Below are 27,825 nucleotides of genomic sequence, written 5' to 3' on the forward strand. Positions count from 1 at the left end.
ACCCCAGCCCAGTTTGCTCCCTGCCTAGCAGCCACAGATAAGAAAATACAGAGGCATCCATAGATGGAACTGAAAGCAAATTAATTTATAAAAAAAAAAGGAAAAAGAAAAGAACAAAGAAGAAAAGAAAATTTTACAGAAGACCTTGAACAGAAGAAAGGTGCGGAGATGCAGAGGAAGGAGAAACGCTTGGACAGGAGGAGCAGAGTGCCTGGTAGGAGGGCCAAGACTGGTGCGGCCTCCACACGAGGGTGAGGAGGAAGACCTGGAGTTGAGAGGCACTGAAGTCCTGGGGGCAGAGCCCTGCAGCACTGCTCCCAAATCTTTGTCCTCATTTGGGGTACTCCTAGCTATCACTGGGTTCTGTCAGGCTTGGTTGGTGACTGTCCCACTGTCAAAAGTAGGTGATTAAGTGCTTTTTGCAGACTCCCCATCCTCTTGGAGCTCCCTTTGTCTGATGCCTGATGGGCACTCACAGATACAACCAGGAAAGCAGGAAGAAGAGCCAGCTGAGGCTCCTTCCTCTATTACCTACCACAGATTCCCTGCAAACTACATTTCCTACAAGAACACAGACTGACAGTGAGCAGGTGACTTGAAAACAAACACAGAGCTGACACTTGGAGGGAAAGGTCATTGGCTGAGCTGGGCCTAAAACAGCAACAATGGCAAGCAGCAGGAGGGATTCATAATGAACTGGAGTGGGTGAGGGGCTGACTCAGCACTGCCAGGGCTCAGGGAGACAGGCCTCGCTTGGTGCCCTAATCCACCTCCACAGCTTGCCCCAAAACTTTAATTTCTCTTAAAACCTTCCCTTTCCCCTCAAAAAATAAAAAATAAAAAGTTCTTTTTCTGGGCTCCGATGTGTCTTTTTAAAACCTCCCTTTTAAAGGGTTTCATTTTCTTGTTATTACTTCTAAAATGAGTAATTCTGAAGGGGCACACCCTCAGAACCAGTTAGCAGAACCTCGTATAAACATCTCTCCCTCCTATCCTCTCTCCCAGGCTTTAGAAACATCTTTTAGTCAGAAGTCCATGGATAATAACTGGATAGAAAACTGCACACCTCTGCTGGGCGTGGTGGGGGTGGTGAGGGGCAGGAGGAGCTTTCCTTACGTAGTGATGAACTCTTCAGGCTGAGGGAGGGTCCCAGTACTGGGGGAGGGCTGTTCCTGGAACTGTGATCTCCATGGGGAGTGAGGGGGGAGAGATGGCAGGCTGGTTCCTCACTGTGGAGGTGGCACAGGGGTGACTGTGCCTGGGCTCGGAGCTGTGGGGTCTGGAGGCAGCGGGGTGCCTGGGTCTGTGGAGAAAAGGAAGATAAATGAGCTGCAGCAGACAGAGGAATGGATCCAGTCCCGGGCTCCACACACACAGACCCGGGCATGGCATGCAGGGTGGGCAGATGAATGATTTCCTTTTCTTTTTCCCATCACTCTTCCACCTGACACTGGAAAAGTCCTCTTATACCCCAAACCATCTTACTGTCCCCAAGGATCTAAACGGGGCGTCTGAATGTGGTGGGACAAGCAAAGGAGAGCCATCGTCCTGCAGACGGGTAGCTAGGTTCCAGGTTTACAGCTGAGGTCCTCTGAGCCACTGGACTCCTCCCAGAGGTGGCGGCTGCCAAGTTGGGAAAGGGAGGACAGCCAGAGAGGCCTCCTTCCTCCTGTGCTCTGGTTTTACCAAAGCACTGAACAGGGCTGTGGAAATTCTATTATCTAACCCTTCCTTACTTGCCTCCCTCCCATAATGTCGAGCCCTCTCCCTCACCCTTCCCCTCTTGGCCCCTTCTCACCTGGCAGTGGGCTGGCACTGGGCAGGAGGTTGCCCTGAACAGCTGCCACAATGGCAGGGCTCTGGGCTGCGGCGGATCCGAGCCCCGGCCCCAGAGGCAAGGAAGATGGCATGGTGGTGGTCGCCGGCAGGTTAGGATGTAGAGGGTTCGCCATGGACACAGGCAGGTTAGGTGGGGGGACAGTGCCCGGGGCAAACGGGAGATGGTGGTGATGCCCATGCATGTTAGGAGGAGGGGGAAGGTTAATACTAATGGAGTCGGCTAGACTACCGAATGGGATGACGGATGGAGCAGCAGGAGGAGGAGGCGGCATGCCAAAAGGCAAACCCAAAGGAGCATTACCCGCCACGCCTGGGTGCCCGCTGCCTGGCACTGCCCCTGGCATCATTGAGGGAGGAGTTTGTTGGTTGGGGAACGGTGAGGGGCCTGGAAATGAGGAGAACAACGGTGAGGGAGTGGGGGCTTGCACACAGCACGAGCTCCACAGCTCCTGGCCAGTCCCTCCCCTCCTACTGACACTAAGTTAAGTGGTAGATTCTTGGAATAAAACTCCACGTATCCGTGTTAGGAAGAACATCCCTGCAGTTTGGGGGCATAGTACAATGGAGCCCACCTGTAGGAACTGCAAACTTCTATATCCGAGCCCATCAGGTATTCCCTTCAGAGGAACCAGAACTTTTGCCTGGATCTCTATAGCAAACAAATATTCTGGAACTCACACTCACCATGGGGTCCAGGGGGGGGTACCCCTGGTGGGACTGCCCCAGGCTGAGGGGCTCCAGCTTGTTGTGACTGCTGTGGCCCTGCAGTTGTCCCTGCCTGCCCAATCTGTTCAGAAGGGCCCAGGCTTCCAGGAGGGGCCCCACTGCCCGGAGGAGCAGAGGCCACAGCGGCTTGAGCCACAGCCAGACCGTGGACCGTGGGTGGTCCCGCAGCCCCAGTGGGAGGTATGGGCTGGGAGCCTGGGGGCAGGACTGGCTGCTGCTGCTGCTGCTGCATCTGCTGGAAGTGTTGCTGCCTGGCCCTCATCTCCGCGTACTTCAGCTGCTCCATGTGAAAGGCTTGGCGGTCCGCCAGCAGCTGCTGCCTCTGATATTCCAGCTGCCGGAACCAATGCAAACTGTTACCAGGCTCCAGAACCATTGGCAAATGCTTTGCCAACTTCTTCTTCTGAAAGACCCTCTTTGATTCTGGTGTTTCCAAAACTCAACCGTGTGCTCCCTCTGTCCTTACAGGGTCTGAGACCATCAACACTGCTCCTCACTGCATGGGTGTTAATCTGGTGTGGTTTCGGCTCGCTTCAGTATCAAAACTCTGAATTTGTTATTACTCTGATTTGAAAATGCCTCTAGCTCCTGTCAGTTCAAGTTCTCTCCTTCCTTTAAAATCAATTACAAACTTAATGTTTCTTAGGGAGACACTTCAGATGGATCTACTGGCCTCTGAATTTTGATTTTATTCTGATTCTCCCAAAATTAATTTTATTTTTATGTGTTTATTGGTTTTTCAAAACTGGGTTTCTGTATGTGGACCTTAGACCAAACTGGCCTTGAACTCACAGAGCCTCTGCCTCCTGAGTGTTGGTATTAAATCTCTTATTTTAAAAAGTTATTTTTAGGACTAGAGAGATGGCTCAGCAGTTAAGAACACTGACTGGTCTTCCAGAGGTCATGAGTTCAAATCCCAGCAACCACATGGTGGCTCACAACCATCTGTAATGAGATCTGATGCCCTCTTCTGGTTTGTCTGAAGACAGTGACAGTGTACTCACATACATAAAATAAACAAATAAATCTTTTTTTAAAAAGTTATTTTTAAGGGCTGGAGAGATAGCTCAGCAGTTAAAGAGCACCGACTGCTCTTCCAGAGGTACTGAGTTTTTTTTTTTTTTTTTTTTTTTTTTAAAGATTTATTTATTTATTATATGTAAGTACACTGTAGCTGTTTTCAGACACACCAAAAGAGGGCATCAGATCTCACCACAGATGGTTGTGAGCCACCATGTGGTTGCTGGGCTTTGCATTGGAAGAGCAGTCAGTGCTCCTAACCACTGAGCCATCTCTCCAGTGCCCCCATATGTCTGTCTGTGTGAGGGTATGTGCATGTGAGTGTGGGTGCCCATGAAAAGACCTTAGGACTGATGTGGGTCCTCTCAACTTCTGTTCTCAACTTCTAAGACACTCTACTAGAAAATCCCTCAGTCTGAATTTTCTGGTAGTTGAAGCAATGTCAAGTGTTTTTGAAATCTCCACATTGTATATCTGATGTCTCTAAGACCAGGGTCCCCATCTTTATTTCTTTTTAAGCCCTCTCAAAGAAACTGAATCAATGTTGTGTGTCCTGTCTACTTCTAATTTACCTGCTGAGTCTCCTATTATCTTTCTCTCAGATCCACTCAACCACTCAGACTGTGAGAAGCTAGTGAGAGGCAAACACCACTGGGACCTAGAGACGCAGCAGTCAGAAAGCCTGACTAACAGTCCGCCTGTGGATCTCAACCTCTAGGTGACCTGCGTCGGCCTCAGCAGTTCTAAGCCACGTCTTCTGGCATGTTTTAGGCTGTTGATGCCCGACAGCGTGACACTCACCGCTTCTCGCTCCCGGTCCATTATCGTCTCCAGCTCCTCAAAATGCCGGAGCTTGATCTCTAGTTTTTTCATTTGGGTCTCCACCAGCAGAGCCACCAAAGACTTGATCTTCCTCTCCTCAACAGCAGCCAAGTGCTAGGTTAAGAAGTGTGACAGGTCAGACATTAGCCAGAGTGCTCAGCTGGAGAATCTCCAGGAGATGGAGGAAGGGGCAGGGCAGAGGCAGAGGCAGGCTTAAAACGGAAGTAGCTATAGTCACGACTCAGAAGAGTATAACTGTAACTTATAATATATAGTGTAATAAACATTATACATTATATAGTATATAGTATTTACATATTGAAATATATAATGTAGTATATTATATCATAATATAGAATCATATAATAATGATCTAGATATATCTGTATTATGAAACAACACGGGGACTGGAGAGATGGCTCAAGGGTTAAGAGCACTAACTGCTCTTCCAGAGGTCCTGAGTTCAATTCCCAGCACCCACATGGTGGCTCACAACCATCTGTAATGGGATCTGATGCCCTCTTCTGGTATATTTGAAAACAGCTACAGTGTACTCACATAAATAATATAAATAAATGAAACAACACGCACACTCACATATTGTATCTATATCATAAAAAAAAAGAATAGCAAGAGATATGGCAGGTAAAAGAAATTAAAGGGCTGGAAATAGCTAACAAGAGTTAAGAAGTTTCAGGGGCTGGAGAGATGGCTCAGTGGGTAAGAGCATCACATGGAGCTGTAATGGGATCTGATGCCCTCTTCTGGTGTGTCTGAAGGCAGCGACAGTGTACTCATATATAAAACAAGTCAATAAGACAAAGTTTGGTGATAACTCAGGATAAACAAGGAAACAAACAGGCAGGCATTATTTAAGGCATGAGAAGAGAGTGGCTGACAGGATGAGGAGCCTTTGCAGCTGCTGAGGGCTGCCCTCACCTTTGCCTTAACTGCAGCAGCGGCCAGGGCAGCAGCTGCAGCTGTAGACAGGTTGCCTTCACCAATGTCGCGCTCCACCTTGGTTTTCCTTTCCCCCTCTGGCTCCACCACTTCCTTCAACACTTCTTCCTGCCCTTCCGTTGGCTCCTTGTCTTTCTCGGGATCAACTGTGTCGGGACAAAGGTTGAATTAGCCTTTTGATTTGTCTCTCTCCCGTGCCCCTCGCCCTCTGGGGAGGCTGCTCACCTATTGGGTCCCCGTCACTCTTCTCTGACTCCTTCTCGCTGTCACCTTCTCTTCCTTTCTCTTCGTCTTTCTTGGGAGCCTCATTTATTTCCTCCTTGGCTTCCTCCTCTACAGTGGCCCCTCCTTCCCGCGGTTCCTGTAGTTCCAAAGGAAGGAAGGAAAACCTCAGAGGCCCAGACTTGAGGCTGATTGGCCCTCTTGAACTTATTTATCTCTGTGCATATGCACAAGTAGTGCATGCACGCATGTAGGTGTGTAAGCTCTTATCCAGTGCCTGTGAACCATCACCTCAGCCCCAACTCTGCCCCTTACGCAAGGGTGATCTAGCTCCAGAAGCATCCCTGCTGCTGGACTTCCAGACCCAGCTCATTGTCTCTATACCTTAGGCTCCTTCTTCTCATCTGCTGCCTGGCCCTCCGCCCGCGCCTCCTCAGTCCCGCTTTCCTCTGGGTCCATGGAGAAAGGAAAGAAAGGAGAGATGTCTGATAAGTTTTGTTTATGTAACAATTTCCCAGGAGCTGAAACCTCAGGGACAAGGAGAGGAAAAGCCAAACTTCCCACAGTGATGTCATGAAGGAAACCAGAACCCCTCAACTTTCTCTCCACTTGTGCTGTGATCGATGTCGATGTGGGGCAGGAACAAAGCGGGGAGGGCACAGAGAAGCCGGCTGACTCTGGCTCTTGGTGAATGGGAAGAAATCTAAAATGCGAGCTCACCAATGCGCTCAGGCTCATCAGAGGCAGTCCCTGCGATGCCGCTACTCTCCAGGCCAAAGGCGGGGTCTGCCTTGCCTGTGACCTTGGCTGCCTCTTCCACCTTGCGCACATGGGCTTCCACCAAGGCTGTGGGCACCTCTTCCTTCATTTTTGAAAACTCTTCTGTAAGAGCAGATGGGAAGAGGCTGGGATAAGGCAGGTGGGCTGTTCTAACTGTGCCTATCTCTTTCTCAGACCAAAATGGAGTTCAGACAGGTGTCTAAGCTAAGGCAGCAACAAACAAAGTCAGCAGGGCAGACCTGAGAGGTTTCAATCTGAGTATCTAGCTATAAAAGCAAAGTAAGAAGGCCAACCCCCCATCCCCAAATTACCTAGGGCTGACTTTGCAGCAGCAGAGGCAACTCGGGGATCAACGACAGAGGCCAGGAAAGCAACCGTGCTCATCACAGGGTTGCCTGACTGGCTGAAGGGGATAGGCTGGTAGGCCAGAGGGCCTAGAGAGGCCTCTGAGTCCTCCAGGTATGGGTCTTCAATGGGAAGGCGAAGAAAATGCAAGATGCATTCGTCCTGCGTGCGGCTCCCCACATGTTCAGACACTTTGTTCCAGTCATCCTTGTACATTTCCAGAGCCTGGTGGCAGTGGTGGAGACACAACTCTGCTGACTTAGCCACTTTCCTAGAAGGTCGTCAACTCCCCCCATCCTACTAAAGTTTCAAAGTTCTGTATGTTCTGGAATTTCTTTGCTCTGCTGGATCCAGGGGGGTCTCCAAGTAGCACTAAGAATGGATATGGAATTACAAACAGGCCTAAATCCCTGACCTGGAGCTATTCCTGGGACGGCGATGACTGACAGGCACCAGGAAGGAGAAAGACTGAGGCAAGCTCATGCTCCACTCAGTGCCAGACTGTGAGTGCTCCCCACCCACAGGGCAGCTGTGTCCCAGCCTGTCTTACAGCACAACTCCCCTAGTTTCCCCCCAACGTACCTCCAGGAGCAGCAGTGTCTCCTGCTCTGTCCACTCCCGAGTGGCACTAGCCGCAGCTTTGCTCTGTGGGAAGCAGGGTCAGTCAGCACAGAGAAGTCAAAGCTATGTGGAGCGAAAGCTATCAACCCCAGGTTGGCTGCACCTCGTACCTTGGAGGGGATGTTCTTCTTTGTGTACATGTCTGTGCGCAGCCCAAAGTTCTGCATGTCCGCCGGTTTCTCCTTGCCTTTATCAGGGAAGTTCAGCATTTGCTGGGAAGCAGAGCTCTGCTATTTGTGGAAGGAAAGAAAAAGGAGGTGAATGTGAGTGGCCACAGGGAGCCAGAGGCAGAGAGAGAGGGAGAGAGAGAGAGAGAGAGAGAGAGAGAGGGAGAGAGAGGACAGACAGACAGACAGAAGGAGCTTCCTCCCTCACTGCTGCAGCTCCTCTGCTCTCTCACCTCTTCTTCCCAGGCAGGGGCCCCCCAGTGAAGGGGCAAATAAACAGCCCAGGGGGTCTGCACCCCACCTACCAGCTCTGGCTTGCCCTTAGCCGTCTCTGGCACCAGGTCATCCAGCTCTTTGCCCTTCCGCCCAGCCTTGGTATCAGCATCAACCTGGCGGCCCTGGGGGACAGAGCTTGGCGTCATGGAAGCTGGGTAGGAAATGGGCAGGCCAAGGCCTTGGAGGCCTGAAGACCAAATGCTGGGCGGCCCATGAGCTCTGGGAACACTCATGCCACTGTTCCATGCTGCCTCCATGATTAATTAGACATGTAGTTGGCATGAGAGACATTTGTAGTCGCATGTATCTTTACAGGTTCTCTTAGGAGCTGGACAATAGATCCTAGTCCTAGATTAGTCGTATCTTTGTGTAAGCCACAAAATCGTATCGTCTTAAAGAATGTATGAGATGGAAATGGAGAAAATGAAGGTGATAATGAGTATGAGGAAAAATGAGAAACACAGGAAACGTGACAGGTATAAAAGCCCCACACGTGGTTGTGAGCCACCTTCTCTATCTGCTCCTCGTCTGCACTAACCTGCCTGTTCCCTGAGGGGTGGCAGGGCTGAGAGAGCACTGAGCACACGTGCTGACACCTGTGGCCCTCTCTACCTCACAGTAAAGCCTACAACTCTGCTGAAAACATAAAAATGAAAAACAAACAGAAAAAGAATAGTCCAAAGGAGCCCACTCCACTCCACCCAGCCTTCTCCCCAGCACTCCTCACCCTACCTGTGGGGGCTTCGGCTGAAGAGGAACCAGCCCTGATGGTGTATCCGCCAGAACATGGAAGTGAGAGGTGGGTGGAGGCCCCATTGGGGTTGGTCGGCTCTCAGCGTCTACCTGGTAGTTAATAAGACCCCACTGTTCCAGGAAGGCATGGACCCTGTGAGAGAAAGGCAAGCTAGGCCAAATGGGAAACCAAAAAGGAAGAACCCACTCCCCATCACCAAGTCCTCACCTAAGTAGCAGTGGTACCGAGGTACACATGGCCGTACCCATGAGATCCTGTCATTCTAGTTAGTAAAGCCCATCCGACTGTCTTTCAGCAGAGGCCACAGCCTTTGTCCCCTTACAGAGAAGTATTGTATCTCCAATCTCCAGCCACTCCCACTTGTCCTACAGGCTTCCCTTAAGGGCGCTACTCTCCCTTGTTCCCTATTTTCTTTTAAAGTATCTGCAGCTCTGCCAAAACAGACAGACAGACAAACATCCTCTTAATTCTTCCTCCTCAGAAGCAAGACCCACCTCATGATTGCGCAGACATCACCCGCCAAGTTCCGCCGACAGGCAGTGGATGTCAGATACTCCTGGGGGTTCAGTCGGTACGTGTCAATCATAAAGTTCCGATATGCCAGGTAGCTTACAAGAGTCAGAAAGACAAGTAAAAGGAAGGAAATTAATGTTTGTTGAGGCCCAAGGGGAGGAAAAGTAATAGAAGTGCTAATGGCTCAACTTATGCTAACTGTACAGTATTCACGTTTCTCAGTGGGGGCTCAAAGGGAGCCCAGTGGTTAAGAGCACTTGCTGTTCTTGCAGAAAACCCAAGTTCAGTTCTTAACCCCCAATGGTGGCCCATAATCATCCATAACTTCAGTTCTGGGGAATCAGATTCTTTCTTCTGAACTCCAGGGGCAGGCACCAGGCACTCATGTTACACACACACGTGCAAAGCCAAACACTGATGACAAAAAAATAAGTAAATCTAAAAAGAAGTTTGTGTTTTTCCTGATGGCTTTTAAAATTAAATGAATGGTCATCTTAGTTTTATTTAGGACTCCCTGTCCTCCTGCCTCTGCCTCCCAAGTGCTAAGATGTGTAATACCACATTTTTTGAAGTTAGTTTTTATATGTAATAGTTTTATTAACTTATTTACATTTATTTATTCTGTGTATGTACACACTCACAATCTATAGGACACACGCAGAGGAATCATAACTTTCAGGAATTGGTTCTCCTTCCAGCATGTGGGACCTAAGAACCAAACTCAGGACTTCAGTCTTAAAAGTCCTTACTGCTGAGCCATCCTGTGAGTGCTCTTGTGAGAGCTCCCCCTCTGTCTGCCCCTCCCCCTCGTACCATGACCTGCATGTGAACTTGTTTGTTGCCCTGTCAGGATTGGCAGCTGGGAATTTTATACAACAAGTCATCTAGCTGATTCTCTTTCTTGCCTTTTTTGGTGGTTTGTTTGTTTTTTTAATTAGTCAAGTGTGTGTATACACTCATGCACACGAGTGCGCTCCAAGGAAAGTGTGTGGAAATCAGAAGACAACTTATGGGAGTCCATTCTCTCCTTCCACCACATAGGTTCCAGGGATCAAATGCAGTTCATCAGCCTTCGTGGCAAGCTCCCTTACCCACTGAGTCACTTCACAGACCCAAGAAAGAAAGAAAGGTGAGAGAGAGGGAGAGGGAGATGGAGAGGGAGAGAGAGAGGGAGAGGGAGAGAGGGAGAGAGAGAGGGAGAGGGAGAGGGAGAGGGAGAGAGGGAGAGGGAGAGGGAGAGAGGGAGAGGGAGATGGAGAGGGAGAGAGGGAGAGGGAGAGGGAGAGAGAGAGAGAGAGAGAGAGAGAGAGAGAGAGAGAGGGAGAATATTATTTTACTTGGGGGGCTAGGACATGGCTCAGTGATAAAGAACACTTGTTCTTGCAGAGGACCCTGGCTCAGTCCCCTGCGCCTGCATGGCAGCTCACAACCAACCACCTCTAACTTCCAGTCTGGGGGCTATGACATCCTCTTCTGATTTCCAAAGGCACCAGGTACACACATGGTGCACAGACATCCATGTAGGAAAACCATTAGTACACATAAATAAATCTAAAATATTTAAGTGTTAGTTAAGTGTGTGGTTATGTGCACTTGCAAGTAGATGCCCATTAAGAGAAACTGTCAGATTCTCCTCAGAAGCTCCTTAGGACAGGTGCTGGGAAATGAACTCAGACCTGTGAGAACAGCACATGCTCTTAGGCCTGGAGTATCTCTCTACACACAGCTGCCTGGCTGTCCTGGGACTCAATACACAAACAGGCCGGCTTTGAACGTACGGCCTCTGTCTCCCCAGTGCTGGGATTGAAGACGGACACCACACACCTGTGTTTTTGTTTGTTTTCTTGAGACAGAAACTTGCTTTATAACCCAGACTGGCTTACAACTTGTGATCTTGCCTCAGCCTCTCAAGTGCTGGGATTCCAGATGTAATTTATACTTCAAAGTTAGAAAGATCTAAAGTCAAATGCCAGTCTTATCATGACGTCAAGCTATTTGAAACTTAGAGGTTCTTATGTGTCAAACAGGATGTCTTTGGAGAAATAGCAGCACCTGGCATTGTAGGAGCCCTAAAGACGTCAGCCGATAGGCTGGAGCGATGCAGATGCCAGCACCCGTGCAACTCCTTTCCTGGCCTCTGTGAGCATGGCACTCACATGCACACACCCACAAACATACAATAATTTTTAAAATAAAATGAATCTTAATATTTTAAAATTAGTGAAATTATAAAGTATATAATTAATTAAAAATTATAAAGTATAAAAATTGAGAATATGTCCACACTAAAGGACCCAGATTCTGGTTTTGCTACTTACTAGTTTATGATCTTACTCAAGTGACAAGTCATCTGCTCCCTTCTATCAGGACCCTGCTCTGTGGACTAGAGATGAGCATGTTCACTGGCCTTAGTCAGACGATTAGACAGTGCATGGTGGAGACTTAGTGCTGGCTCTATGGCAGTTACCCTTCACTGTTCCTGACAGCACACCACATGGAGTCTTTTCCTTCCTGTTGTAAACCTGGCTCTCCTCAGAGGAAGAGACCCACACTAAGCTATGGAAGAGACAAGCTGAGAAGGGACCAATGATCCCACAGAGGGAGGCCGAGCAGCAGGTAGAGAAACCGTGTCAGCTCCAACCTCACCCACCTTGTCATGTGCTCACCATGGTTTGCCCTGACCACAGATTTCCACACAACCCAAGCCAAGAACACTGACTGAAAACAACTTTAAAGCAACTCTGTTTTGTTTGATGCAGGGTCTTACTCTGTAGCCCAAGCTGGCCTTGAACTCGCAATCCTCCCTCAGCTTTCCAGGGCTAGGACTACAAGCCAGCATAAGCCAAGTATCTTCAAAGAGTCAGAGAAGTGAATAAGAAGTCTGCTAAGGACTCAAGGTGGGAGGATACTGGAAGAGCGTGTCCTGCCTCACACATGGAGAATACCATCAGACCCAACTGGCCCTTTATAACCTGACACAACCCTGGCTGGCCTCCACTGACACGGATGAGACGCAGACCTTCCAGCATGTACAACGGCACAAAGACCACTCTTGTGCACATTAGGCAAGTGTTATACGACTGAGCTACGTCTTCCAGCCCTAACTCTGGACATATGTGCTACTATTTCAGAATGCACACTCCCATCTCATAATCCTCGAGCTGGAGCTCTTGGTTCTTTCCTTTAGAGAAAGTCTAGTTATGAAGCCCATGGGTGGCCTTGAATTTGAGTTCTTACAGCAGTCTCCCAAGTGCTAAGACTACAGTCATGTGCCTCCAAGCTTGGTCTTATCTTGTTTTTTTGTTTTGTTTTTGTTTTTTTGTTGTTTTGCTTTGGTTTGGTTTTTGGTGTTCCAAGACAGTTTGCAGCCCTGGGTCTCCTGGAACTAGCTGTGCAGAGTAGATTGCCCTTGAACTCAAGAGATGTGCCTGCCTCTGCCTCCTGAGTGGAGATTCAGGTGTGAATCACTACCGCCTGACATATCTTGTCTTTCAACCTAATCATCATTTTCATTTTACCTGAAGCTGTTTCGTACACTAGGGGTGACTTTCAGGTAACAGCAATTATAAAGTGAAATTCTCTGTATGTGTTAACAAACTTGAGGCAGTGGGTCAGGTACTTGTTCTGTACAGAAGACTACGCTCTACTGCGTCATCCAAGGCAGCCCCAAGAACACGTTCTAAATGTTAGGCTGTGGCTGTCTTGTCTATCTTGTCTTTGTAAGTCGAACAGAGAGCCTGGTGGAAAGTTGCTAAGTCTGGAAGGGTGAATGCAGAAAGGACATCAAAAGAAAATCATAAGCTGAAGTCTTACATCTCTGGAGTCTTGGACTTGTTCTTGCCGTTGAAGAACTCAGGAAGGGCCCTCCGCTCAATGGCATGAACACTGCAGGATAAACCACAACGGTTCAGAAGGTTGGGTAGGAGCCGGGCCAAGGGAGGAAAACTTGAAAGGTGCGGTTAGTAAGCAGCTCTAAGCTGTAGAGGGGCAACAGGAGAAACAACCCGGTGATGTTTCACTGAGCACAGGGGAGGAAGGAGGAGGGATCAGTGGGGCAATACCTGTTGTAGTCAAACCAGGCAGCATAGCTGGGGATGATGATGTGGTGAGTTTGCTCGGTCACATTGTCCTCATGTAGGTCTGGGTTCTTGGTCTGCTCCCCTTTGTTGCCTGTGCTGTTCTCATCTTCGTCCTATGAGCATGGAAGCTGCTGGACACTCAGCATTCCCATCCCACCTAGCAACCCTCAGCTCCTTCTACACCCCGAGCATGACACCAACAGGGGGGTGCATATGAGAACAGTGGGCCCTGGGATTCTCAGTGGGCTGGGGTTTTGAGCAACAGTTAGAATTAATTACTCTATAGTGGGAAAAGCACTGGCAGAAGGAACATTCAATCCCAATCACAGAGAGGTGAAGCCTCTCTAAACTAATCACAGAGAGAGCCTGTCTAAACCGGCTGCACCTTGCCCGTAGCCTCCATGCTTTCATCGTCTTGTTCATCTGGAAGGGAAAGAAGATGCACGTTAGGTAGGAGCAGAGAGGAGCTGCAAAGCCAGAAGGCTAGGGGAAGGTGGGCTGGGCTCTCCCATGCCTGACACTGAAGGCTCCCTGTCTTACCCAGGTCAGTCATGGTGCCGCCTTTGACTGGGGCTGACTCGGAGTCCTTTTTAGTGTTGACTGCCAGGAGGGAAAGCCATTGCATTAGACATGTTGGCCAAAGGCAAGCTCTTATGTCTCAACTGTTAATAGTTCTACATGTCTTGCTTTCTCAAAGAACTTTGAACCACATTTTCTATTTTACTGCTTTACCCAACCAATAGTTTCCTTTAGTGGCCTCATCCATTTGTGTACTCCGATGACTCTCCAGCCTCAGCATCCTGAAGGCTATTCTTTTTTTTTTTTTTTTTTTTTTGGATATTTTCTTTACTTACATTTCAAATGTTTCCCCTCTGGAATACCCCTATCCCACCCCCCACCCAAGGGCTATTCTTGTCTGACTGCTCTGTCTCCCTATTTGATTTCCCTGTACAATCTTTTAATAGACTGAATTTGAACTAGATCATACGAGGTAAATAGTTAGGTATCAACCCTTGATATACTACTTACTGGCAACTGAACCTAGGGCCTCAGGCACATTTGGTCTACCAGAGTTACAGTCCTAGTACCAAGCCTTTTTTTTGGGGGGGGGGGGTGGAGGTTCTCATGTATTCCATGCCTCCTAACTTACAAGGAAGGCCCTGGCCCCTGCACCTGCTCCTGAGCTGCTGAGGTACAGGTGTGCACTAACAAGCCCAGTTCCACAGGTGCGTTTCTATTTCTGTTCTTAAACTTTTTAGTTTGGTTTGGCTTTTTTCAGTCTCAGGCTACAAAGAAGGCTGAGAGGTTAAGAACACTGGCTGCTCTTCCAGAGGTCCTGAGTTCAATTCCCAGCACCCACATGGTGGCTCACACCATCTGTAATTGTAGTCTCACGGAATCCAATGTCCTCTTTCAATATGCAAATTGTACTGGCAGACAGACATCATTTTACATGAAATACATTATAACCAAATCTTTATTTACTTGTTTATTTAATATTTCTTAAAAGAGACAGCCTCAAGCAGCTTGACTGGTTTTTAATTTATCATGTAGTTCAGGCTGGCCCTGCACTTCTGACCCACTAGGCTTTGTTAGGATTACAGGTGAGAGCCACCACACTGGCTTTCCTTTTTATTCTGAGTTATGCAGGTTGACCTCAGGGGTACATCCTCCTGCCTCAGCCATGCATATCTCTGAGATTATAGCCATTGCTATGCCACCAGGCCTAAAGGATTAAATCTTTATTAATAGCATAGTCTTGTTTTGTCGTGAGACAGAGTCTCACTATGTAGACCAGACTGGCCTTGAATTCACAGAGATTCACCTGCCTCTGCTTCCTGAATGCTGAATTAAAGGTGTTTACTACTTCCAGTCAGATTTTAATTAATTTCTGAAGACATGGTCTCTGTATGAAACCTGGCTGTCCTGAAATTTGTGATGTAGACTAGGCTAACCTTTAACTTAAGAGCTCCCCCTGCCTCTGCCTTCTGAGTGCTGAAATTTAAAATCATGTGTCACCATGCCTAGCTTAAATATTTAAAAATATATTTTTTAAACTGTCTGGAGATCTGGGAGGATAGAATGCAGGGATCTGTATCTACTAGGCAGTGATTTCATACACAAATGCTCAGGAAAAAATAGCTTCCCCCACCTGAAATACATTTCTCGATCTGTGAGGCTGGTGCACGGGAGACAGACTGCAAACCGGCAATGTAGTACTGTCCTCACACAGGACAGACTGAGCCAGCACCCAGGACAGGCCAGAGGAGAGTCTGAGTCTCTCTGCAGACTTCTTCCTTCTGCCTTTCACATTTTCTCCTGTTTTCTTTATTTAGTGTGAGCCACCTGATGAGGCTGCTGGGAAGTCAGGTCCTCTGCAGAGCAGTGTGCTCTGAACTGCTGACTTTTCTCATGCCCCAACGTCTCTCTTTTTAAAAACTTCAACTTTATTATGTGTTTATGTGGTGGTCAGAGGTCGACACTGGTAATATCTTCTACCACTTTACTATATTTGTTCAGACAGAGTTTCTCCATAAACCTGAAGCTCATGAGTTCAGTGAGACTGGCTAGCTAGCAAGGCCCTGGGTTCCTCCTGCCTCCACCTCAGTACTGGGATTCTGGCGCATACTACAACACTCAGCTTTTTATATGATACTAAGACTCCAACTTAGGTCCTTATGAGCCTCATTCGTTCATTCATTCATTCATTTGGAGACAGGGTCTCTTGTACCCTAGGCTAACCTAGAACAATATGTATAGGGGCTAGCTTTCAGCCATCAGGTCCCCTGCTTCGCTGTGCTAGGGTTACAGGGCTGGAGCACACTGTCCTGAACACAGGGCTTCATACACATTGGACAAAACTCTACTAAACAGCTGCCCAGTCTAGCTACTTTGCTTTTCAAAGATGGACAAATTGTTTGGTTGGTTGGTTTTGTGTGTGTGCATGTGTGGGAGCCAGAGGGTAACTTCTCTAGTCAGTTCTTGCCTTCCAGCTGGTTCTGAGGCAAGGTCTTACTGCTGTTTCTGCTACTATGCCTCACACTGAAGATTTTGGCCTGTTCACACCCCATTTTGGTGTAGAAGTGTAAGAATTACAGGCACAAGCTCCTGAATCTTGCTATGAGTTCTGGGTTCAAATTCAGGTCCTCAGGCTTATATGGCAAGTACTGTTACCCACCAAGCCACCACATTTGCTTATTTCTTTCTTTTTAAAAGATTTATTTATTTCATGTTTATGAGTACACTGTCACTATCTTCAGACACAGCAGAAGAGGGCATCGAATTCCATTACAGACGGTTGTGAGCCACCATGTGGTTGCTGGGATTTGAACTCAGGACCTCTGGAAGAGCAGTCAGTGCTCTGATCCTGAGTCATTTCTCCAGCCCTCCAACTTTTTCATATTGATTTTTATTTATGTATATTTGCATGTGTCTGTAGGGTATGGTGTGTGTGTGTGTGTGTGTGTGTGTGTGTGTGTGTATGTGTGTGTGTGTGTGTGTGCAGGTGTCCACAGAGCCCAGTATATGTATGTGAGTATGCACGTGCGTGTGTGTGTACACAGGTGATCACAGAGCCCAGATGAGGGGACTAGATCCAGATGCTCTCGAGCTGGAGGTACAAGCAGTCGTGAGCTCTAACATAGGTGCTGAACACCAAATCTGGGTGCTCTGGAGACAGCAAGACTCTTAACTGCTCAGCTATCTCTTCAATCTCTCAACTCTGGTTAAAATGTCTTTTTAAGATTTTTACTATTTCTTTTTTTTTCCTTTTTGAGACAGGGTTTCTCTGTGTAGCCCTGGCTGTTCTGGGATTTACTTTGTAGACCAAGCCAGCCCTGAACTCAGAGATCTGCCTGCCTCTGCCTCCCAAGTGCTGGGGTTAAAAGGCATGTACCACCACCCTAGTAGATTTTCATTATTTAATTGTTTTATTTTATGTATATGAGTGTTTTGCAAGAATGTATGCTTGTGCAGTCTATATGCTCCTGCAGAAGCCAGAAGAAGGGCACTGGATCCAATGGTACTGGAATTAGACAATTGTGAAGGACCACTGCGGCAGAGGGAATCAAACCGGGGACCTCCGTAAGAGCAGTGATTGCTCTCAACCACTGAGCCAACAGTTCAGTCCCCACCCCAACCCCTTTTTAATGATGTTTGCATGTGCTTTTTAAATGGTCCTAAAGTCAGGTTTTGGCAGTATAATTTGTCTAATTTGTCTTGAAATATATTTTATTGATAGGATGTATAATTAAACACCTATCAGAGTAGAGAGGTGATTCAGTGAAGATCTGATCAGTCCTCAGAACCAATGTAAAAAGTCAGGCACAGTGGCACAGAGTTGTAACCACAATGCTGAGGAATCAGAGAGACAGAGAAACCTGAGGGTTCCTGGTAAGCCAGACTAGCCTAACCTCCAAGTCCCAGGTCTCAAAACAGGTTGGCACGATGATGCAGTGCATAAAAGTGCTCACTGCCAGTCCCTGGAGCCCGCATGGCAGACGAGAAACCACATCCCACAAGTTGTCCATGACCTCCATATGTACACTCTGGCAAGTTTACACACACACACACACAACATAAATAAATGTTAAAAATACAAGATAGAGGCCACTGAGGAATGATACTTGAAATTGACCACTGGCCAACATATATAAATTACATACAAAAGGATTTGGAGGGTTGGGGGTATAGTTCAGCTGTAGAACATTTGTTGTTAGTACACAAGAGTTCCTAGGTTTGATTCTTAGCAAAGAAAAACAAAGTTTGCAGATAACTGCTATTAGCTGCAAAGCAGGCTGGAGACATGGACATAGAGCTGGAGGTAATCCCACTACCAGATGTGCAGAGGAAAAGCTACTTTAGATCCGGAAAATCAGTCCTTTCGGGGTCTGGGCACAGCAGAGATGGGAGAGGGTGGGGTTGACCCAGGAGCTCAGCCGGCTCATACCTGTTTTGGGGAGTGTCACCTCTTCCACGTTTGGGACTGGAGAGGGCTCGTCCATGTCTTTAGTCAGGTCTTCCTGCTCCTCTTCTCTGTGGCCTCGCTTTGACTTGGTATAAGGTGTTGAGGGTCTGGGAAGGAAAACAGACACCGGTAGAAGTTAGAGGAGTTTAGAGGAAAGAGAGAGAGAACAGTCTGAGCAGAGCTAGTATTCATACAGAGTAATGGGGGTCGTGCAGAAGGCTTTCTGTAGGGGGAACTAAGCTTTCTTTGAGTTTAATGGTAACCAGGGTTAAAACTAAAACCATCAAGCAGACACATGAGGGTCCCCTTACCCTCCTCTCAGACACCCCGCCAGGGCAGTGACTTCAAAAAGCATTGTCTTTCCTTTGATATGGCATCAGGACAGCTCGTGCGCACAGGAGAGGTAGCATACCCTTTCTTAGCATTTTTCTTCTTGGCTTCTGGGGTTGGTGAGGGGGAAGGAGAGCGTTTCCTCTTCTTGTAGTTCCCCCCCTTCTTGTCTCGTCTGTCTGAATCTGGGCTGTTTACCTGCACAACAGGAAGTGGGATGAATGAACAGCAGTTCACCCTCCAGTTCCCATCGAGGCATTTCTCAGGTGGAAGCCAAGAGCTCTGAGGAGAAGGAGCTCACCTCATCTGTCAGCGTCTTGGCTGAGATCTTCTTTCTGCGGGAGACTGGGCTTTTGTCATCGCTGACTTCATAGTCCTCCTCATTCATCCACTCATTGAACGTGTCGGTGTCAAGGACCCACTTGGCATGGACCTGAAACACAGGGCAGTCCATACCAGTTACTAGAAGCCACAGCTCTGTCTAGAAACTCTATATAGAGTCCCTGCTCCCCCCGACAGAGAGGTTTGGTCCTGGGTGTTCTTCCAGTGGTGGAGGGTACCAGGAGCTCACCTTCCTAGGTTTCTCAGGAGTAGGAGCGTCCTCCACAGATGCTTCGATTTCACTTGCTGGGATCCATGTATCATAGCTGCCAGAAGAGATTCAGCATGAAGTAGAGAAGGGGGTGGAATGCTGGAAACAGCCTTGCACCCTGCTCAGTGCAGAGATGGATGCTGGCCTTTCACACACTAGCAGGCTCTACAAGTGACACACAGACTCAGCCTGCTTTTTCCATTTTCAGAGAACATTCAACTGTTCATCTCCCCAATTGAATCGGGATTCTTTTTGCCACAAGGCAATAAAAGCAGACCATAAGATACTTCAAGCTGGTAGATGTCGTGACTTATGCCTACAATCTCCACATTCAGGAGGTTGAGATAGGAAAATCAATGCAAGTACAAGGCTAGCCTCAACTATAGAGCATTTAAGGCCAGGCTGGTCAGTGTGGTGGGAGCTTGTCTCATATCAAGACCATAAAGGAGGGCTAGAGGTGCCCAGTGGGCAGTGCTTGGCACAGACAGACAGACAAGCTCTTGGACCCATGACACTACCAACAATAAAACAGCAACAGAAACGTGAAGCCAGGCTTGGTGCGTAGCCTGCGATCCTGGCGCTCTCAGGGCTGAAGCAGCAGGGCTGTGTCTGACGAAGCCTGAACAGCACTGTGTGACCATCTCAAAAGCCAAACTAACCAACCAACAAACTAAACACAGGAGGACAAAAGGTTTTCCAAAAAGTATGAAAACAATCTAGCATAGATGACTATGGGAAACTGAGGCAGGATTCCCTTGAGTCTAAGGTCGGCATGGGTCAGTCACACGTAAGACCTGGGCATCAGGGTGAGCTATAACCAACCAGTTCTTCAAAAGTAATTACAACCACATTACACTTGACATTGAGGGTATTTTCTCCCTGAGAGGCCACACTATGTCTCCCAGAAGAGCTTAGAAGTCCTAAGCTCCTGTTTCTACCTTCTGGGGAGCTGGAGCTGAAGAACAGCTGGACCACAGATGACAGTCTCCCTTTCTCACTTAAATCTGCCTATAAACTACTGCATCCTGTCACTTTAAAGGCTGCATAATACAGCCCAGGCTAATTATATACATTTTGTTTTAAGATATAGCTTAGGCTGGCTCTAAACTTCCCAGGAAACTAAAAATGATTTGATTTTTTAATCTTCTTTCTTTGATTTCTGAAGTGTTGAGAGTACCAATGTGTGATGTCATGCTTTGCCTGCCTTTGTTTTACATTTAAACATCCAAACTTACGAACATGACCCAGAGGCTAACTCTGAAGAAAAGTGCTTGCCACACAAGCCTGGTGACGAGCTGGATCTCTGGGACCCAAAGTGGAAGGAAAGCATGGACTCCCAATCCTGTATACATGCAAATACGTGCACACACGCACACACACACACACACAAAAGAAGGCCAAGTGTAAGAGAGCAATTCTCTAATCTCAGCACTCAGGAGGGAGAAGCTGGTGCATCTTTGTGAGTTCAAAGCCAGTGTGGTCTACAGACCAAGTCAGGCTCCATCCCCAGCACCTATATAAAAATGCTGGGCATGGGGCTGAAGAGATGGCTCAGAGTTAAGAGTAATTGTTGCTCTGGCCGAGAACCCAGGGTCAGTTCCCAGCACCTACATTATGACTCAAAACTACCTGTGCTCTAGTTCTGCAGATACCAGGCATTATGCGGTACATGTACATAAATGGGGGCACTCATACACATAAATTAGACAAACAACAAAGAAGCAGTGTTGGCTTCTGCTGCAGCTCCAGTGCTTCGAAGGAAAGGACAGTGGGACCCCAAGTCTCTTTGGCCACCCAATCTAGATTAATTGGTCAGTGCTAGGCTAATGGGATGCCTGTCCTAAATAAAGTGGACAGCATTCCTGAGGATGAACTTAAGGCTGTCCTCTTGTCTCTGGGCATGCACACACCCCCCCCACACACACCATACACACACACACACACACACACACACACACACACACAGGAACCTGAGGTTATCCTCTTGATTCAGTGTGTGCTCGCCTGCACATACACACACCCAAAGACCCCCTCACACACACCACACACACATACAGACACACAGTTAAAAAATATTATAGCCAGGTGGTAGTGGCGAATGCCTTTAATCCCAGCACTTGGGAGGCAGAGGTAGGCAGATCTCTGTGAGTTCGAAGCCAGTCTGGTTTACATGGTAAATTCCAGGTTGGCTGAAATTACATGAGACCCTGTCTCAAAGGTGGCACACATCTTTAACTCCAGTCTTGGGGAGCAGAGGCAGGTGGATCTCTGTGAGTTCCAGGACAACTAGGGCTGTGACATAGAGAAACCCTATTTTGTTTTTTTTTTTTAAGGTTTATTTATTATATATAAGTACACTGTAGCTGTCTTCAGACACACCAAAAGAGGGCATCAGATCTCATTACAGATGGTTGTGAGCCACCATGTGGTTGCCGGGATTTGAACTCAGGACCTCTGGAAGAGCAGTTGGTGCTCTAACCATTGAGTCATCTCTCCAGCCCTGAGAAACCCTATTTTGAAAAACCAACAAGACAAAACGAACACTGGGAATTGGGCACTGGGCATGGTAGTATTTACTCCTCAGTAACCCAAGCACTGAGAAGGCTACAGCAGGGGTTCCAGAGGAGCTTGGTACTAAGATCTGGTCTCAAAACATATACACACACATCAAAAAGGAGTGGCTAGAAAGATGGCTCAGTATTAGAGCAACTATTGCTCTTGTAGAGAGCCCAGGTTCAGTTCCTAGCTGCCACATGGTTCATAACCATCTATAACTCTAGCGAAACATCCATACACATAAAATAAAAATCAAACATAAAAAGACAAAAGTGAACAAAAAAGGGGGAGGGGACAAGCACACACACAAAGCCGGCCACGCCTTTAATTCCAGTGCTCAAGAGGCTCAGGTACAAGGATTACTCCAAGTTCAAGGCCAGCACCATCTACATAGCAAGTTCTTTACCAGCCTGGATTACATGACAAAATTCTACATAAAAGAAGAACAAGTAAATAAACAACTGACTCAATCTCTGCCACATGGACCTGTGTCTGGCTCCTAAGAACCGTCCTCACCTGTCAGGATAGTAGCCCCAATGCAGAAGAACTTGTTTATCCCTCTTCATGACTGGCCGTACCCATTCCTCTGAGGATAGACAGAAGAGAGAGAGATACGCTGAAGGGAAAATGACTAGACAAGGCTCTAACTAAGCTCTCCTGATGGGCAGGAGAGTCGGCAGCTGGAATTCAGGATGGCATGGTGCATAACCATAGGTGTTATAAGGGATGTGAGTAGTTCTCTCTGCAATAGCACAAGCCATCACAGCAGAGGCCACAAAAGCCAGGTCTCACCTTCTTCTAGGTTTCCTGGGACAGGATACACAACATGGGAGGCACTGCTCTTATCCTCAGAAATGGTTCCCTAGAAGCACAAGGAAAAGCGGTAAATCTACTTCCTTTTGAACTAGTCTCCAGTTAAAAACAACTAAAATGTAACCACAGATCTGCCTCTCAAATTATATCTTTCCTGAAGTGGTATTAAAATTAGTTTGTATTTTCTTGCAACATCACTTAAGTGGCAAAGAAACACAGTACTAATGATGTGTTAGCACTGGAGAAAAGCTAAAGAATATCCCTGACAACCCTCTGCACAGATACCCTACATACTGGAGATGTGTGTAGTGTATTGCCTGTGTGTGGCTGCACAAGCTACAGGTCAACCACAAGTGTCCTTTATTACTCTCTACCAGTCACCTACTTCAGAAACCCGACAGTAAACCAGGAGCTGACATTTCGGCTAGGCTGGCTAGTTAACGGGCCCCTAGAATCTATCTGTTCCCACCTCCTTGGCACTGATATGTATGAGCCATAACACCTGCATTTTCCATGTGTTCTGGGGATCCAGACTCTGGTCTTCATGCTTGCATAACAAGCACTTACTTTACCCACTGATCCATCCTACCTATGGGAGGGTCAAAGTGGGCTACAAGTGCCTATCTCTAATATCTGCTTACTTAAAAGGAGCTCCGAAGAGCAGAGATTTTACTGAGGTTGTTTTAACAGTATCACTTGACCTGAACACACTATGTAGCCAAGGGTGACTTTGAACTCTTGATCCTTCTGTTTCTACTTCCCAAGGTAGGGTATACCACTACACCTGATTCCAAGGTCAGATCTGTCTGAAATCAGACATCTCTACTTCAGTGGAAGACGCTCTCTATCACCCAGGGCAAAGCAGGGTCAAGGAGCAGTGATAAACCCAGTAAGCCTGAGGATGGAGCAAACAGGACAATCGATGCTCAAAGTCTTTACTTTTGCTCTAACCAGAAAGGTCACAGCACAGTAGAAACTATGGTACAGGAAGAATCATCAGTCACTAGAAACAGTGCTAACAGTGGTAACAACGTGTAAACTAGTCGCCTTCTCCAGAAACCTCTGAGTTACTCACCCTGCCTCCCACTCACCTGGTGTCTCTTAACAATGTCTTTTAATTTCCCTAGCAGTTTGGGCTCAATTTCTGGGCACAGGAAAATGTTAGGTCGAGACAGGCAATTATTCTGTGAAGAGGAGAGGTAGACAGGTGAGGAAGAGCTACACTGTATTCTTACTGAGGGAAGGGAGATGGGGCATGTGCTTGAATATTACCTGTACCAGGGACTTCTCAATGGTCATGAACATTTCCACATTGCGGTCCATGCGTGATGGATTTTGGAAATCGTAACGCCGCCTGGTAAAGAGACAATAATCTAGTAAGTGATAGTTTATGTCTGGGGAAAAGGTGCAAAGAACCTTTCTGTTCTTTTTTAGTTTGTTTTTATTTTATGTGTATGTGTCTTTTGCCTGCTTGTATGTCTGTGCACCATGTGCACGCAGTGCCTGTGGAGGCCAGAAAAGGTCACTGGATTCTCTGGAAATGGGGTCACAGAAGGTTGTGAGCAGCCATATGGTTGCTGGAAGTGAGACTAAGTCCTTTAGAAGAGCCGCCAGTGTCCTTAACCACTGAGCCGTCTCTCTAGTCCCAAAGGTACATAACTTCCTAATGGGAAATTAGGAGGCATGCTTATAACAAATTTCACCTAAATCATGGGGCACCCAGGTGTTCTAGTCTCAAATACATGAGTTACTCTGCTTAATCCAAAGGGGCAAAGCTTGAGGTGACAACCTAAGAATCCCCCTTCTGAAAGAATTCATTCCCAATCCATTAATGCTTGGAGAATATTTGGGCCATAACAACTATTCTTATGATTTATCTAAGTAAGAGACACAGGGAATTTCTACATGTGTTCTTTAGTTTCAGAAGGACCCCAGGAAATAATGAAAAATTCTCTTTTAACTAATATAAAAGGCAGAGAGAGAGAAAGCATCTCACCATCCCTGGTCACTCTTGAATTTGTAGGCAGCTGCGAGAATATGGCACAGGGATCCTCCTGCTTTGAAATCTAGGAAACATTTGATCTATAGAATTGAGACAGGGAAGAAGCATGTGAAAATTACATTGTACACACACACAGACTAAAGGCAAGTTTATGCAACTCTAAATCCCACTACCTCCTTTTAAGGAATATTTAAAGTCTCTCTCTGTATGTTTATGTGTGTATATATGTCTATGTATGTGTTCTATGTATATATGTGTGTACGTGTGTATATGTACGTATGCTTGTATGTTGTGTATAAATGTATGTTATGTGTGTATATATGTATATGATGTTTATGTATATGTATGTATTCTGTGCATGTACATGTTTTATGTGTATGTTTGTGTATGCATGCTGTGTGTATGTATTTATGTATATATAATGTTTGTGTATGTGTTCTGTGTATGTACATGTTTTATGTGTATGTATGTATATATATGCTGTATATGTTGTGTATATGTATGTTATATGTATATGTGTGCATGTGTATATATGTTATGTATGTGTGTGTGTGTGTATATATATGAAGTGTGTGTGTGTGTGTGTTATATGTGTGAACACTAATGAACATCACAGGGTGGGTAGTTCTAGGTACTTTATCCACTGGGCCACCCCTTCCTTTGTGATACTGAAGATAGAATTCAGGGCTTCTCACAGGCTAGACACTTGCTTTACTAGGACTATATACTTCCAGTACCCTTTTTCTTACAGCTGAAGACAGAGTGTTGCTAAGTTTCCTAGGCTAGCTTAAATCTGTAACCTTCCTGAACCGGGTTTCTAAGTAGTGGGCACTATGTGTGTATCACCATACCTGGCCTCAAAACCTCAGTCATTTTTTTTTAACTTTAAGATTTATTTATTTTACACATGTGAGTGTTCTTCCTGCATGTACATCTCAAGAATGATCAGCTGGGGGCAGGTCAAGCTGTAACGCCCTGACCACTGAAAGAAATATCCCAAATTTTGAGAGAAAAAAAAAATGGGTTTTTTGTTTTTCTTTTGCTATATAGATTAGGCTGGCCTCCAACTTTTGATTCTCCAGCCTCAACCTCTTGAATTCTGGATTACAGGCATGTAGAAAAAAAAAAAATTAAAGAGTAAAACAAACCAAAACATCTTCCCAGTTTTGAGGATCTCCGCCCCCCCCCCCCAAAACTCACCGGCAGTTTAGTAAGTGGCGCGTTGCTGACATGTTTGCCAAAAACCTCTTCCTGAAACTGGAGCAACTGTACCACCAGGCTGGACAGAGACTTGTTGGTGGGTGGTTCCGCTTGTATGTACTGGGGAAGGAGGGGAGAGAAACAGAGTCCAGATAAACTCTCTACCACCTCCATGTCTTTCCCATGAGTTCTTGGAAGCATCTGGGATGGACAGTAGTTGTTCCTTTCCCTCCACATGTCTAGTTTATATAAAGAGGGCTTCGGGAGGGACTGGATTTTATTGCCACCAGCCCAGGCTGCTGGGACTGGGGACATGGGACTGGCAGCAGCAAGGAACGCGTTATACTCTTCCTTGGCTGTACCCTGACATTAGAATGGCAGGACTCTGCTATCTCTGCACCTCATCTCCAACCAACTGAGAAAAAAAAAAAAAGGTTGTTGGAGTTCAAGGGAAACAAAAATCCCTTTGAGGCTCTAAGTGATACAACAATGTATTTCTTGGGGGGAACACGATAAAAGACTAGGCTTCCATAATGGTGTGCTAAGAGAGCAAGGAGGTAAGGCAGGACAAGTCACTTATAAACTGAGCCTGGGCATTTTGCTTCTGCTAAAGCTGGGCATGGTGGGTACTGTAGGGCCTCCTCTCTAGCAAGGACCTCAGACCACCCACCCAGCTGGACATGTTATCAGCAATATAGAAGTAACAATATATAGCAGCTATCTAGCCTTAGCGACCTCAAACACTTCCCTATCATGCCACCTGGAATCCTACCCTTCGGTTCTGTGCACTGAGCCAAGAAGCTACTTTCTCTTTACCTTTTGACCCTTATTTCCTCTACCCTAATCAGAGTCAGCGCCTCTCGGTGGGAGGTGTAAAGAGATCCGAGAATGGAGAAGTAAATGACAAAGAGTTAAGCACATGAAAGCTGAAGTGGGTCACAGCTGTCAATGCCCTCGGGGGCTTCACACTAAGACCCTAGACTGATCTCCCTTTAAAAGGTCAAAGGCAGAAGACTGGGAACCAGAGTCTCATGCTGAGGGTACACACAAGTCACAGACCCAACAGCTGTTTGTCAAGAGTCCTGACACCCACAGAGACCCCCAACTCAAACCAGGATTAGTGGGGCCTTCTGAAGCTGCCCACTGTATTCTGACAGGCTTGGCTGCAAAGCTGGAGTAGCAAGAGTTGGGGGCTGTAAAAAAAAAAAAAAAAAAAAAAACCCTTAGCTGGGGGTAGTGAGGAAGCAGGCCGTATCTAAGGTTAAAAAAAAAAAAAAAATGAGAAAGGAAAAAAAAAAAAAAAAAAAAAAACCCAGACGCCATAAAGACACAAGAATGAAATTTGGTTTAAATATACATATATATAAAAAGACAGGTAGGGGCTTCTTGAACCCTTTTGTTTCCCATCCTTATTTCCAGTTACGGGGTGGGGGTGGGGACTGGCGATATGAAGCTTAAGCTAGCCTCTGGACCTCAAACCCAAAGCCATGCCAGGCTGGCTTGCAGAGCGACTTCATTGTGAAAGCAGGGTTGGAGGGGCTGCTGCCCCGGACTCCCGGGCCCGGGCCCCTGAGAGGCGACGGTAACCCTGGGAGACAGGTGATTCCCCAGGTAGAGACGCTTCCAACGGCCTGCTCCGCGCCCGTCTACCCTCCTGCTCTGCCATCTGTCTCCGGACGAACACAAAGCACCGGGGAGGCCTGGGCCGCGCCGGTGTCTGGCTCGGCGGCGGGCGGGGGGGGGGGCGCTCCGGCGGGGCCCGGCGGCTCGCACACCGGAGGGGAGGCGGCGCGCGGCCGCACCGGTCAGCCCGGAGGGAGAGGGCTGCGGGGCCCCGGCCGCCGCCCCGAGCCGCGGGCTGCACCGGGCAGAGGGCACCGTGGGGGCGGGGTGGGGGAGGGGCGCGGGCGGGCTGGCGGGCGGGCGGCGCGGGGAGGCCCCGGGGAGGGGCGCGGCGGTCGCAGGGTGGGCCGGCCCCGGGGAGCGGCGGCCCCGGGGCCCCTTTGTCCCGGGCCGGCCCCCCACCCGTCGCGCGGCGGTGCCCGCGTACCTTCTTGTAGTTCTTGCCGAGCCAGAGCCTCACGTTGTCGAACTGGGTCACGGTGTCCGCGGCCTCGTAGTACTTCACGTTGGGGCCGCCGTCCTTCTTCCGCACCGCCATCTTCTCGGGCTCGGGCCCCGCCGCCGCCCGCCCGGCTCAGCTCAGCTCCCGCCTCCTCCTCCGCCCGCCTCCCGCCGCCTC

General features: G+C 47.7%; 1 protein-coding gene across 5 annotated transcripts; it reads right to left on the bottom strand.

Moving 5' to 3' along the window:
• Nucleotides 1-60: 60 nt before the first annotated feature.
• SMARCC2 (SWI/SNF related BAF chromatin remodeling complex subunit C2) lies at nt 61-27,815 on the bottom strand. 5 transcript variants are annotated; one of them, XM_080935560.1, is made up of 29 exons: nt 27,634-27,815; nt 25,584-25,703; nt 24,378-24,463; nt 23,654-23,735; nt 23,473-23,565; nt 22,361-22,430; nt 22,085-22,154; nt 18,992-19,067; nt 18,722-18,853; nt 18,503-18,618; nt 18,073-18,197; nt 13,665-13,724; nt 13,510-13,547; nt 13,107-13,237; nt 12,859-12,930; nt 9,027-9,140; nt 8,511-8,664; nt 7,808-7,900; nt 7,446-7,565; nt 7,297-7,359; nt 6,681-6,939; nt 6,310-6,471; nt 5,974-6,038; nt 5,593-5,728; nt 5,347-5,513; nt 4,387-4,521; nt 2,524-2,899; nt 2,141-2,224; nt 61-1,303 (listed from the first exon to the last, which is right to left on the bottom strand). In XM_080935560.1, exons 1-29 carry the CDS (start codon nt 27,742-27,744, stop codon nt 1,227-1,229), a joined length of 3,387 nt encoding a protein of 1,128 aa, XP_080791686.1. In that variant the 5' UTR covers nt 27,745-27,815; the 3' UTR covers nt 61-1,226. The 5 variants fall into 5 exon arrangements, with proteins under 5 accessions (XP_080791686.1, XP_080791683.1, XP_080791685.1 ...); XM_080935557.1 differs by having other exon boundaries at nt 1,799-2,224; XM_080935559.1 differs by lacking the exon at nt 7,808-7,900 and having other exon boundaries at nt 1,799-2,224; nt 7,446-7,562.
• Nucleotides 27,816-27,825: the final 10 nt, after the last annotated feature.

The sequence above is a fragment of the Micromys minutus genome (genome assembly GCF_963924665.1).
Source record: "Micromys minutus genome assembly, chromosome: 22".
NCBI classification, from domain to species: domain Eukaryota; kingdom Metazoa; phylum Chordata; class Mammalia; order Rodentia; family Muridae; genus Micromys; species Micromys minutus.